Raw genomic sequence first — 13,590 nt, forward strand, 5'->3', positions numbered from 1 at the left:
CTTCTGCTGCATGCAAGTATTCCAGAGTGGAATACAATGATGGGCAGATGTCTGTCTCAGCCATGTGAGTCCTATAGAGATCTGTATTGGTTATGGAGAGTGTTCCCTGCAGGATGTATGTGATGATCTCCGTCCAGCACCTCTGACACTGCATCATTGCACTCTGTATTAAGTTATGCATGTATCAAATGCAGCATCCCCCAGATCCCCCCCAGTGATACAATGTACCTTATGCAGGATCCTTGTCTCTGTACAATGCACTCTGCAGGCTGCTACCCTTTCCCTGTGTGCAGGCAGATGGGTGTCAGGCAGCATCTTTGGGAAACTCCAGTCCAGGCAGCAGCATCTCACTGTCTCTTACAGAATGAGATGCCTCTACTGCTGCCTGGGATAAGCTAGCAGGACACGCCCCTACATGTCACCCGAGACACGCCCACACACATACAACTACCGTAATGTGTAGAGTGCTGGCGCCAAACAGAGTCTGCAGACAAATGCTGCTTAGGAAACAGCGTTTCATGCAATAATTCCATCTGCTGCAGACACAGCAGCAGGCGTAGGTTGCACATAGGATAGCAGAGCCTTGCAAGTCGTGCAGTTATCAAGATCAAATTGCAAATAGTAATTTACTGCACCAGTCCAGGTATATGATGCATGCCTCAAGCTGATATATACAAGCATGCATCATACATATATAATGGAGCCATGCTGTCGCATGTGTATTCCATGTGTGTACCCCCTCCCCCCTATAGATAGCTGACCCTACTCCCAAGAGGGGTGGTGAGAATCAGCAGCAGTGTTCTCTGGTGGTAAGCCAGGAAGGATAGTAACAGATTGTATCTGTGATAACTCAGACTGCTATGCTTGATCAGCAGATACTGCCAGACCTCTCAGACATTCTAGCTTACATCTAGTCATTCAGAATATGTATGACCTCTATTAAACATGCCACATGCCTGCAGTTACTGCTTTGTGATGAGCCTTTGGGCCTGGCTATGAGGCAGATGCAGGTGAGGCCCCGTGTGCCTCTTTTCCGCAGCCACATCCAGAGCCGGCCATAGGCATAGGCAAACTAGGCAATTGCCTAGGGCATTTGATATGCCTAGGGGCATCAGCAGCTTCTGCATATCATTTTAATCAGCAGAAGCTGCTTATGCATCCTAGCCACATACTGTAGCAGTGCAAATAAGATGCATTTCTCTAACGTCCTAGTGGATGCTGGGGACTCCGTAAGGACCATGGGGAATAGCGGGCTCCGCAGGAGACTGGGGACTCTAAAGAAAGATTTAGTACTATCTGGTGTGCACTGGCTCCTCCCTCTATGCCCCTCCTCCAGACCTCAGTTAGAATCTGTGCCCGGCCAGAGCTGGGTGCTCCTAGTGGGCTCTCCTGAGCTTGCTAGAAAAGAAAGTATTTTGTTAGGTTTTTTATTTTCAGAGAGCTTCTGCTGGCAACAGACTCACTGCTACGAGGGACTGAGGGGAGAGAAGCAAACCTACTCACGGCAGCTAGGTAGCGCTTCTTAGGCTACTGGACACCATTAGCTCCAGAGGGATCGAACACAGGTACCTAACCTTGATCGTCCGTTCCCGGAGCTGCGCCGCCGTCCCCCTCGCAGAGCCAGAAGAACAGAAGCAGCAGAAGCATGAAGACATCGAAATCGGCGGCTGAAGACTCCTGTCTTCACTTAAGGTAGCGCACAGCACTGCAGCTGTGCGCCATTGCTCCCACAGCACACCGCACACTCCGGTCACTGTAGGGTGCAGGGCGCAGGGGGGGCGCCCTGGGCAGCAATTAAGATACCTTTTGGCAAAATTATACATATATACAGTCAGGCACTGTATATATGTACGAGCCCCCGCCATTATTTTTACACAGAAACGGGACAGAAGCCCTCAGCACTCACCAGCGCCATTTTCTCTCCACAGATCTGCTGAGAGAAGCTCCCCAGGCTCTCCCCTGCAATAGAAGAGGGTAAAAAGAGAGGGGGGGCATATAAATTTGGTGCAAAAACAATATATACAGCAGCTACTGGGTTAACACTAAAGCTAGCCATACACCAGGACAATATATTTCCAACCAGCCAACTAGTTGGCTGGTTGGAAAGATAATCTGGCAGTGTGTGGGAGCAAACGATTATCAGCCGTTTGCTCCCACACGCTAAAAAACGGTCAGTAACGGTCTGACCAACTAGTTGGGAAAATCAACCTGTTTGATTTTCCCAACCAATCGTTCAGGTGTAGGGGAAAACTTCCCCCCAACTGAACGATAAGTAGGCGGACACTGGCTGCTAGTGTCCGCCTACTTTTGTCTCGTGCTGCAGGTGACCCTCTGTGCTCCATACCCCTCCGGCCACCTCACCGCCCCAGCCGCAGTGACCCGCCACTGCCCAGCTGCCAGTCGCACCGCAAATTAACCCCCCTCCGCCCGCCAGTCCCTTTCCACCGCCGTCCGCCCCATCCATCCCGCCAGCCTCCCTCAGCCCGCCCAGCAGTAATTCCCCCCCCCCCCCCGGCCGCCAGCCTCCCTTCGCACCGGCTCCCGCACCGCAAATTTACACCCCGCCCGCCAGCCTCCCTCCGCCTGCACCGGCTGCCACACCGGTAATTCACCGCCCGCCAGCCACCCTCCCACCCCCGCACCGCTAATCAGCCGCACCCCCCCCCCGTACCGCTAATTCACCGCACTCCCCCCGCACCCGCACCGCTAATTCGCCGCACCCCCCCCGCACCCGGACCGCTAATTCGCCGCCCCCCCCCCCCCCACACCCGCACCGCTAATGCGCCGCACCCCCCCCCCCCCGCACCCGCACCGCTAATTCGCTGCACCCCACCCGCACCCGCACCGCTAATTCGCCGCACCCCCCCCGCACCGCCACCGCTAATCAGCACCACCCCCCCCGCACCGCTAATTCGCCGCACCCCCCCCCGCACCCGCACCGCTAATCAGCCGCACCCCCCCCCCGCACCGCTAATTCGCCGCACCCCCCCGCACCGCCTAATTCGCCGCACCCCCCGCACCGCTAATTCGCCGCACCCCCCCCCCCCCCCGCACCGCTACAATAGCACATCACTGCTGCCGGGCTGCCGCTGTCACAGGACACCCAGCAGTGGCACCCCTCCCGCGATACCCCACGATCGCGGCACCCCCCGCACCCCACCCATGATTGCTGCACCCACGCACGCCACCCCCGATCACTGGCACCCCACCTGCGGTCGCGGCACCCCCCGCAGCTTACCCGCAATCGCGGCACCCCCCGCAACTTACCCGCAATCATGGCACCCCCTGCAGTTTACCCACAATCGCGGCACCCCCCGCAACTTACCCGCAATCGCGGCACCCCCCCCGCGATCGCGGCACCCCCCGCATATCACCCACGATCACGGCACCCCCGCATATCACCCGCGATCTCGGCACCCCCCGCATATCATCCACGATCGCGGCACCCCCCGCATATCACCAGCGATCGCGGGACCTCTGCTCCCCTCCTGCAGTCACTGCCCCCCAAGATCGCGGCACCCCTTCCCCCTCACCACCACCAGGGCCAGCTCCAGCCCGCACCGGCTCCCGCACCGCTAATTCACCCCCCCCCCGCGGCCCCCCTCCGCCAGCCTTCTGTCACTTCAGACGCGCACGGAGACAATCAGGTGAGTGCCACGGAGTGGCGCTTCCTGATTGGCTGAAGAGACACTTCTGTGACAGCTGTGACCGGGGTGTCTCTGCATTCGTGGAAAGGGTTCCCATGTGTAAACATGGGACCCCTTTCAGTCCGTTTGGTCCGGGTGTTCGGTTTGTTGTTTTGCCAAGTACGTGGATTATAATCTGGACCCTGGATCAGGTGAGTATAATTATCTTTTATTTTCAGGTACCCGTGGATTCTACTTGGAGAAGAGGACCGACTGCTTCGTGTCAACATAGGTAAGTATGTGTGTGTCGACATGTGTGAAATAAAGTTTTACTGTCACGGTGTGTGTCTCCTGTTTTTATTTGGGTATTTTTTTCCCATTAGAACTACAGGTACCAGCGGGCCCGTTTTTCTCCCGCATGCTGGTACTTGTGGTTCTCCAAGTACCTGCTTGCAGGGGAGGCTTGCTGGGACTTGTAGTACTACTGGAAAAAACAATATTCTTTTAATTTTCTCAAGGCTATCAGCCCCCCATCCGCAGCCTTTGGATGGGGGGACAGCCTCGGGCTTCACCCCTGGCCCTTGGGTGGCTGAGGAGGGGGACCCCTTGATTGAAGGGGTCCCCACTCCCCCAGGGTACCCTGGCCAGGGGTGACTAGTTGGATATTTAATGCCACGGCCGCAGGGCACTGTATAAAAGTGACCCCCGGCTGTGGCATTATCTGTCCAGCTAGTGGAGCCCGATGCTGGTGTAAAAAATACGGGGGACCTCTACTCTTTTTGTCCCCCGTATTTTTTGCACCAGCACCAGGCGCAGAGCCCGGTGCTGGTTTTAAAAATACGGGGGATCCCCTGTCCATTTTCCCCCCGCATTTTTAGAACCAGGACCGGCTCGAAGAGCCCGAGGCTGGTTATGCTTTGGAGGGGGGACCCCACGCAATTTTTTTTCAGGTTTTTCCCATTCCATTTAAAAAAATAATAATAATAATTTTTTTTAAAATATATAAATAATACTTGTGCCTCCAAAAAAGACAAACCAAGTACCTAATCCCTTCTAATATAAATAGATATGCTATTACCCACCCAAAAAAACACCAAAAAAAACATGTTTTTAAAATTTTTTATTAGATTCCGCCAGCAAAGTGTGGCGGATTGAAAATGACCGAAACGTTAAGCTGTCAGAACAGGGTCACGTATGTTCTTGATTTTTGAAAAGTCCTAGAGTGCCGCCTATCGTTTGTGATATGTTTGCTTTTTGAAGCTCAGGAGGGCACCAGGCAAGCTGTACATTTTACTACATTGGGAGTGCCAAATATCTACATCTGGTATATGTGTATATATATATATATATATATATATATATATATATAGATATATAGATAATTTGCCTTGGCAGCCCAACCATGCTGGTATCCATAGTTCAGTATAAAAACAAGTAAATCTAATAAATGTATGGTGGTGAAAGAAAAGCCCAGTTAACTGAAAAAAAGACAATTCTGCATGTTTTGAAATGAAAAAAAACAAAACAAACTGAAGAACTGTAGGCAGGCACTGTCCGCCTACTTCGGTGACATCACAAGTTGGACAGAAGTTGGTAGGTTGGTTGGTCTGATGAAAAGTTGGTTAGATGTGTGGAGCACTGGTAAAAAGTTGGTTAGATGTGTGGGGCACTGTTTTAGTTGAACAGACAAGTTGGATGGTTGGAAGTTTGGAGTGTTGGAGAAAAGTTGGTCTGAAGTTGGTCTGATGTATGGCTAGCATAAGTTACTGTGTGATTCCTGGGTCATATACAGAGCCGGCCATAGGTATAGGCAAACTAGGCAATTGCCTAGGGCATTTGATATGCCTAGGGGCATCATCAGCTTCTGTTGATTAAAATGATATGCGGCATGCCTATATTCTGTATGTAGCATTTCATATGCAGATACAGCCACAGTCTCACACAGTATATTGGCATGCTGCATATCAGTGTTAGGGTCTCCTGCCCTGTGCTGCCACGTCGTCATGGCAACCGGGAGACAAGTGCTAGCGGAGTAACCTGAGCGCAGCTGATACTCCGGTTCGGGTCTTTTGCTGTGCAGTGGTTACAGGCAGGGGATCCGGTGCTGGTTTTTGTGCTCACAGTCTGTGAGGTCTGAGTGGGGCGTGGACAGCACCTGCTTTATAAGGCCTCTTCTCAGGTTAAGCAGATGCTGCTGAATCTTTGTTGGTTAGTCAGTTCCTGAAAGTTAGCCAGTACTGTGTAGCTTTGTATTTGTTGTTGCTTACTGCAAATAGGCCTGGGGATTTGGTACTACACTCTGCCAATCCAGACCTAGCAGTAAGACTGGAGTCAGTCGTTTAGCCTGCTGAGGTTCTTTTGATATTCTGTGAACCCAGCAGGTTTGTGGCTGTACTTTCAGACCTGCCTGCTTAATCCTCTCTCAATGTGCAGGGTGTCCATGTGTCAGTTTAGTGGCAGTAAGCTGTACCTGGGCCCTGCAAGTGAGAATTAGGATTGTGGAGACTCTCCTTGTGTCTATTATTCCATCTCTGACCAAGGAGTTTACTGCCACACCCGTTGGTAACCCTTTAGGGTTTTGCTGTTGCCCTTAGCAACAGCATTTCGGGTTCTCTACGTATTAAAACACAACATTTTGCTTTTTCCATCTGAGCATTTCTAATACTAGGGAGACACCCAGTTTCTTAGCCTCTGGGCTTCTCTGTTCACTCTGTGTTGGTTTTGTTACCCTATCACCTTCTGTGTACGTTATGTCATATTTCCCAGTCTGTCTGTGAGTTCATTTGTTTTGCATCCCTCTCTGTTCAGACACCAGTACATTCCTGCAGGCACTGGTGTGCATAACAGTTCAAACACCAGTACATTCCTGCAGGCACTGGTGTGCATAACATATTCAGCAGCCCAATACTCCTGTTGAAATTTTGTGGGAATATGGAGCATACCCCTCAAAATACGTTGCAACAGGTGGTCGATCAGGTGCAGGTCCTGACTCGTCAATTTAATGATTTGTCCATTAAAATGCACACCTCCCAGGCCGCTGGCGGAGCTCCCGCAGCAGCAGCACCTTCAGGGGTTAAGGAGCCGAAAGTAAATCTTCCGGATCGTTTTTCTGGAGATCGCTCGCAGTTCTTTTGTTTCAAGGAGAGCTGCAAGTTATATTTCCAGCTTAGGCCTCAGTCTTCTGGGTCAGAGATTCAGCGGGTGGGCATAGTGATTTCCTTGCTACAAGGAGACCCACAGGTCTGGGCATATGGGTTGCAGCCTGACTGTCCGTCGCTTAAAAGTGTTGATGCTTTTTTTACGGCACTGGGCATGTTGTATGATGACCCTGACAAGACGGCCTCAGCCGAGGCTCAGATTTCGATCCTTAAGCAAGGGCGAAGGCCAGTTGAGGTTTACTGTACGGAGTTTCGGAGGTTGGCCCATGATACCCAGTGGAATGACCCAGCCCTGAGACACCAGTACCGAAGAGGTCTTTCTAACCAGATAAAAGACCAACTGGTACAATATCCCTTGCCTGATAGCTTGGATCAGCTCATGCAGTTATCCATCCGGGTGGATAGACGGCTGAGAGAGCGTAGGCTTGAAAGGGAGACCGAGGTTTCCTTCTTTCCCAAGGGAACCTCAGACTCTGAGGAATTTTCCGAGGAGCCTATGCAGATTGGGGCTACCCGCCTCTCCTCGCGTGAGAAGACGCGGAGGAGACAGCAGGGGTTGTGTTTGTACTGTGGGAATAAGGGTCATGTGGTAGTATCATGCCCAGAAAAGCCGGAAAACTTCAGGGCCTGAGGGTGATGGGAAATATCCTGTCAGGCCAGAAGTCAGAATTTCCCAAGAAGACTTTTATCATTCCGGTGACCTTGAAGATCCTCGGTCAAACTGTCAAGACTGGGGCCTTTGTGGACAGTGGGGCAGACGGGGTTTTTATGGACCGCCAATTCGCCCTGAAACACTCTGTTTCCTTAGTACCCTTGGGGTCGGAAATTGAGATTTGTGGGTTAAACGGGGAACCATTATCCCACGGTAAAATTACCTCTTGCACTAGCCAGATTTCTTTGTTTATTGGAGCCACACACTCTGAAAAATTGTCCTTTTATGTGACTGTCTGTACTTTTGCCCCATTGGTGTTGGGGTTACCCTGGTTAAGGGCCCACAATCCTCAATTTGACTGGGTCTCTGGGGAGATTCTTAGTTGGGGTACTGATTGTTTCAGGAGTTGCTTGAGCCTTCCAGTCAGGCTCTCGCAGCTAAGTTTGCCAGGATTGCCAGGGTGTTATGCAGATTTTGCGGACGTGTTCTCCAAAAAAGTTGCAGAGGTCTACCTCCCCATCGCCCCTATGACTGTGCCATTGATTTGTTGCCGAATGCTAAGCTTCCCAAGAGCAGGTTGTACTCCCTGTCACGTCCTGAGACTCAGGCTATGGCAGAGTACATTCAGGAGAACTTGGCTAAAGGATTTATCAGACCTTCACAGTCTCCAGTTGGGTCGGGGTTCTTCTTCGTGGGTAAAAAGGACGGTTCATTGCGACCCTGCATCGACTTCAGGGAATTGAACCGTATCACGATTAAAAACTCAAACCCACTGCCTCTCATTTCGGTCTTGTTTGACCAGCTTCGTACTGCCACCATTTTTTCTAAGATTGACCTACGCGGTGCGTACAATCTAATCCGAATAAGAGAGGGGGATGAATGGAAGACTGCCTTTAATACCCACTCAGGGCATTATGAATATTTGGTGATGCCTTTTGGGCTCTGTAATGCCCCGGCAGTCTTCCAGGATTTCATGAACGATGTGCTCAGGGAATATTTGGATAGATTCTTAGTTGTATACTTAGATGACATCCTAATCTTCTCCCATTCCCTGGAGGAACATCGGAAGCATGTACGCTTAGTCCTCCAGAAACTCAGAGACCACCGGCTTGGGGCGAAGCTGGAGAAGTGCGAATTTGAAGTTCAGCAAATCGCATTTCTAGGATATATTATCTCCCCAGAAGGTTTCCAAATGGAGGGTTCCAAGGTACAGGCAGTCCTGGATTGGGTGCAGCCCACTAGTTTGAAGGCGCTTCAGCGTTTCCTGGGCTTTGCAAATTTTTATAGACGATTTATCGCTGGATTTTCGTCTATAGTGGCGCCCTTGGTGGCACTCACTAAGAAAGGGGCGGATGTTGCTCACTGGTCTCGTGAGGCCAAAGCGGCTTTTGCCCGTCTCAAAAGGGCATTTGTCTCGGCCAAGGTGCTGCGACACCCAGATCCAGAGCGTCCTTTTGTGGTGGAGGTGGATGCCTCTGAGATGGGTATTGGGGCAGTGCTCTCTCAGATGGGAGTGTCTGATAATCGCCTTCATCCCTGTGCTTACTTTTCCCGTAAATTTTCGCCTGCCGAGATGAATTATGACGTGGGTAACCGGGAATTGTTGGCTATTAAGGATGCACTCGAGGAGTGGAGACACTGGCTTGAGGGGGCTAAGTTTGTGGTCTCAATTCTCACCGACCATAAGAATTTGGCATATTTAGAGTCAGCGAAGCGTCTCAATGCCAGGCAGGCACGATGGGCTTTGTTTTTTGCTCGCTTTAATTTTTTGATAACATATCGCCCTGGGTCAAAAAACATCAAGGCTGATGCGCTCTCGCTGAGTTTTGCTCCAATCCAGGAGACCACCGAGGAGCCGTTGCCCATTGTGTCCCCATCATGTATTAAAGTGGGCATTACCCAGGACCTCTTGTCATTAGTCCTTAGAGCACAGGAGCAGGCTCCTCCAGACCTTCCGGTAGGTCTTTTGTTTGTGCCTCCTAGGTTAAGACAGCGAGTGTTCCTGGAATTCCATGCCAAGAAGTCGGCAGGTCACCCGGGTATTGCCAGAACTCGGGAGTTGCTATCTAGGGCGGTGTGGTGGCCCTCGGTGGCTAAGGATGTGGATCAGTGGGTTCGGGCATGTGACATCTGTGCCCGAAATAAGACTCCTAGAGGGGTTCCTGTTGGCCCATTACATCCACTCTCTATTCCATCTAAGCCATGGACCCACATTTCAATGGATTTTGTTGTGGACTTGCCCAAATCCTCGGGGATGACAGCCATCTGGGTTGTCGTTGACAGGTTTTCGAAGATGGCGCACTTCGTTCCACTGGTTGGGCTGCCATCGGCCAGACGCCTGTCTGAATTATTTATGCTGCATGTTGTGCATCTCCACGGGTTGCCACTTGATGTGGTTTCTGACCGCGGATCCCAGTTTGTGGCCAAATTCTGGAGGGCATTTTGTTCCGATCTCCAGATTTCTGTCAGCTTGTCGTCAGGCTACCATCCGCAGTCTAATGGGCAGACTGAAAGGGTGAACCAGTCCTTGGAGCAGTTCCTCAGGTGTTATGTCTCCAAGTGTCAGACTGACTGGGTTGCTCATCTGTCAATGGCGGAGTTTGCCTATAACAACGCGGCTCACTCTGCTACAGGGATCTCTCCCTTCCTTTGTGTGTATGGGCATCATCCTAAGGCCAATTCTTTTGACCCCCTGGACTCCACGCCTGGTGGTTCCTCTGTCGTTTCGGTCCTTAGAGGTATTTGGAGGAAAGTGAAGAAAGCCCTTGTGTCTGTGTCATTAGTGACCAAAAGGGTTTTTGATAAGCGGAAAAGACCCTGCAGCTTCAAATTAGGAGACTTCGTCTGGTTGTCTACCAAGAATTTGAAGTTGAGACAGCCATCTCATAAGTTAGGCCCCCGGTTCATCGGCCCTTATAAGATCACCAGGGTTATCAATCCGGTGGCATTTCAGTTAGATCTGCCCCGTTCTTTGGGTATCAATAAAACATTTCATTGTTCCCTTTTAAAACGGGCGATTAGTAATCCTTCTTCCAGAGGAAGACCTTCCCCTCTTCTGATACGTGGCCAGAGGGAGTTTGTTGTTGAAAGGATTCTTGACTCCAAGATGGTTCGGGGTCGGCTGTCATTTTTGGTGCACTGGAAGGGGTATGGCCCGGAGGAGCGGTCGTGGGTGCGCAGTTGTGATCTTCATGCCCCCAGACTGATACGCTCTTTCTTCTCGCAGTTCCCCGATAAACCCGGTGGTAGGGGTTCTTTGACCCCTCGTCAGAGGGGGGGTACTGTTAGGGTCTCCTGCCCTGTGCTGCCACGTCGTCATGGCAACCGGGAGACAAGTGCTAGCGGAGTAACCTGAGCGCAGCTGATACTCCGGTTCGGGTCTTTTGCTGTGCAGTGGTTACAGGCAGGGGATCCGGTGCTGGTTTTTGTGCTCACAGTCTGTGAGGTCTGAGGGGGGCGTGGACAGCACCTGCTTTATAAGGCCTCTTCTCAGGTTAAGCAGATGCTGCTGAATCTTTGTTGGTTAGTCAGTTCCTGAAAGTTAGCCAGTACTGTGTAGCTTTGTATTTGTTGTTGCTTACTGCAAATAGGCCTGGGGATTTGGTACTACACTCTGCCAATCCAGGCCTAGCAGTAAGACTGGAGTCAGTCGTTTAGCCTGCTGAGGTTCTTTTGATATTCTGTGAACCCAGCAGGTTTGTGGCTGTACTTTCAGACCTGCCTGCTTAATCCTCTCTCAATGTGCAGGGTGTCCATGTGTCAGTTTAGTGGCAGTAAGCTGTACCTGGGCCCTGCAAGTGAGAATTAGGATTGTGGAGACTCTCCTTGTGTCTATTATTCCATCTCTGACCAAGGAGTTTACTGCCACACCCGTTGGTAACCCTTTAGGGTTTTGCTGTTGCCCTTAGCAACAGCATTTCGGGTTCTCTACGTATTAAAACACAACATCTTGCTTTTTCCATCTGAGCATTTCTAATACTAGGGAGACACCCAGTTTCTTAGCCTCTGGGCTTCTCTGTTCACTCTGTGTTGGTTTTGTTACCCTATCACCTTCTGTGTACGTTATGTCATATTTCCCAGTCTGTCTGTGAGTTCATTTGTTTTGCATCCCTCTCTGTTCAGACACCAGTACATTCCTGCAGGCACTGGTGTGCATAACAGTTCAAACACCAGTACATTCCTGCAGGCACTGGTGTGCATAACAATCAGTTTAATCAGCAGAAGCTGCTTGTGCATCCTAGCCACATAGCAATGCAAATAAGATGCATTTAAAAAAAAAAAAAGGTTCCCGACGTTAGCATTGATGCAAGATTTGTGAGGACACATCTGTATCCAAGCAGAGGCAGAGGTCACAGTGTTAGTGGAAGTGTGAGTGCTGTGTGCATGTGAGTGGGTTGGTTGTGCAGTAGTGTTCAGAATATGTGTAAGGAGCATTATGGGTGTCATGTAAAATGCTTTAATAATGTGCAACATATGTGTAAAGGGCCACTATTTGTGTAATTATGTGTATAAGGGCATTAATAATGTGCGGCATATGTGTAACAGGGTACTACTGTATGTGTGTCATTATGTGTATGGGGGCACTAATAATGTGCAGCAAATGTGTAGGGGGCACTATGTGTGTCATTATGTGTACAAGGACATTAATAATGTGCGGCATATGTGTAAGGGACATTATGTGTAAAAGGGCATTAATAAAGGTTGTCATAATGTGTAAGGTGCATTATGTTTATAAGGACATTAATGTGTCTCATATGTGTAAGGGGCATTACTGTGTGGAATTGTGTATAAATGCATTACTAATGTGTGGCATTATGTGTATAAGGTGCTCTACTATGTGGCGTTGCATATAGAAAGGGCACTACTGTGTCGTCTAATGTGAATAAAGAGCAATAAGGTGTGGTGTAATGTGAATAAGGAGCAATTCAGTGTGATGTAATGTGAATAAGGGGCTCTACTGTGAGGAGTAACGTTTATAAGGTAAAGTGATACTACTGTGGGATGTAATATGAATTATGGACACTATCGCAAGATAAAATGTGAATAAAGTTGCAGCACTGTGTGGCGTAATTGGAATTGGGGTTACTATTGTGTGGCCATGCCCCTTCCCAGCAAGAAGATGCCCCTTTTTGGGCTGTGCATCAAATGTGTGAACTAATCCTATTTAAAATATAGGGGTACAAGGACTGCTATGGGTGAGTGGTGATGGTGCTGGGAAAGAGGTGCAAGGTCAGAGGCAGAACCAGCGGTGGTGCTAGGGGGCACCAGCCAAAATCTTGCCTAGGGCATCATATTGGTTAGGGCCGACTCTGGTCATATAGCGCTTGGGTGTGTGCTGACATACTCTCTCTCTGTCTCTCCAAAGGGCCTTGTGGGGGAACTGTCTTCAAATAGAGCATCCCCTGTATGTGTGGTGTGTCAGTATGTGTGTGTCGACATGTCTGAGGTAAAAGGCTCCCCTAAGGAGGAGATAGGGCAAATATGTGTGTGAGAGGGTGTCTCCGTCGACAATGCCGACACCTGTTTGGATATGTGTAAGTGCTGAGATGAATTTATTGCACAAAAGATTAGAGAGCAGACAGGAAATTTACCCATGTCTGTCCCTATGTCACAGAGACCTTCAGAGTCTCACAATGCTCACTATCCAAAATAATAAACACTGATATCGACACGGAGTTTGGCTCCAGTGTCGACTACGATAATGCAAAGTTACAGCCAAAATGGCTGAAAGGTATTCAATATATGATTATTGTAATAAAAGAGGATTTGCATATCACTAATGACTCATTTGTCCCTGACACAAGGGTGCACATGTTAAGGGGAAGAAAGCTGAGGTAAATTTCCCTCCTCTCATGAGGAAAAAGAGCGGGAAACTCCAGACAAGAGACTGCAGCTTCCTACAAAAAATTCTCAAGCAGTATCCTTTCCCCACTAGGGCCAGGATGTGATGGGAATCTTCCCCTAGGGTGTCCCGTTTGCCCGGAAGGTAGCACTAGCTATTCTCAGGGATCCTGCAGATAGCGTGCACATTCTAGTATACTACTCAGACCGGCGATTGTGTCGGCATGGGTTTATAGCGCTGTGGCAGCGTGGACAGGTACCTTCTCAGCAGAGATTGAGACCCTAGTATGCATATAGATATATAGATATATAT

At 49.9% G+C, this 13,590-nt stretch overlaps 1 protein-coding gene across 2 annotated transcripts in view; it reads right to left on the bottom strand.

Annotated features, from left to right (window-relative positions):
• Positions 1 to 371, bottom strand: part of LOC135056685 (carbohydrate sulfotransferase 15-like) — a 113,148-nt gene extending 112,777 nt beyond the window's left edge. Inside the window, exon 1 of one of the 2 annotated variants that reach the window (XM_063962144.1) lies at positions 229 to 371. In XM_063962144.1, the coding sequence (XP_063818214.1) occupies positions 229 to 315 (87 nt within the window). In that variant the 5' untranslated portion in view covers positions 316 to 371. The remainder of the gene's footprint in view (positions 1 to 228) is intronic. The other variant, XM_063962141.1, reaches the window with a different exon arrangement.
• Between the last annotated feature and the right edge of the window lie 13,219 nt (positions 372 to 13,590).

Source organism: Pseudophryne corroboree, chromosome 3, assembly GCF_028390025.1.
Source record: "Pseudophryne corroboree isolate aPseCor3 chromosome 3, aPseCor3.hap2, whole genome shotgun sequence".
Taxonomy (NCBI): Eukaryota; Metazoa; Chordata; class Amphibia; order Anura; family Myobatrachidae; genus Pseudophryne; species Pseudophryne corroboree.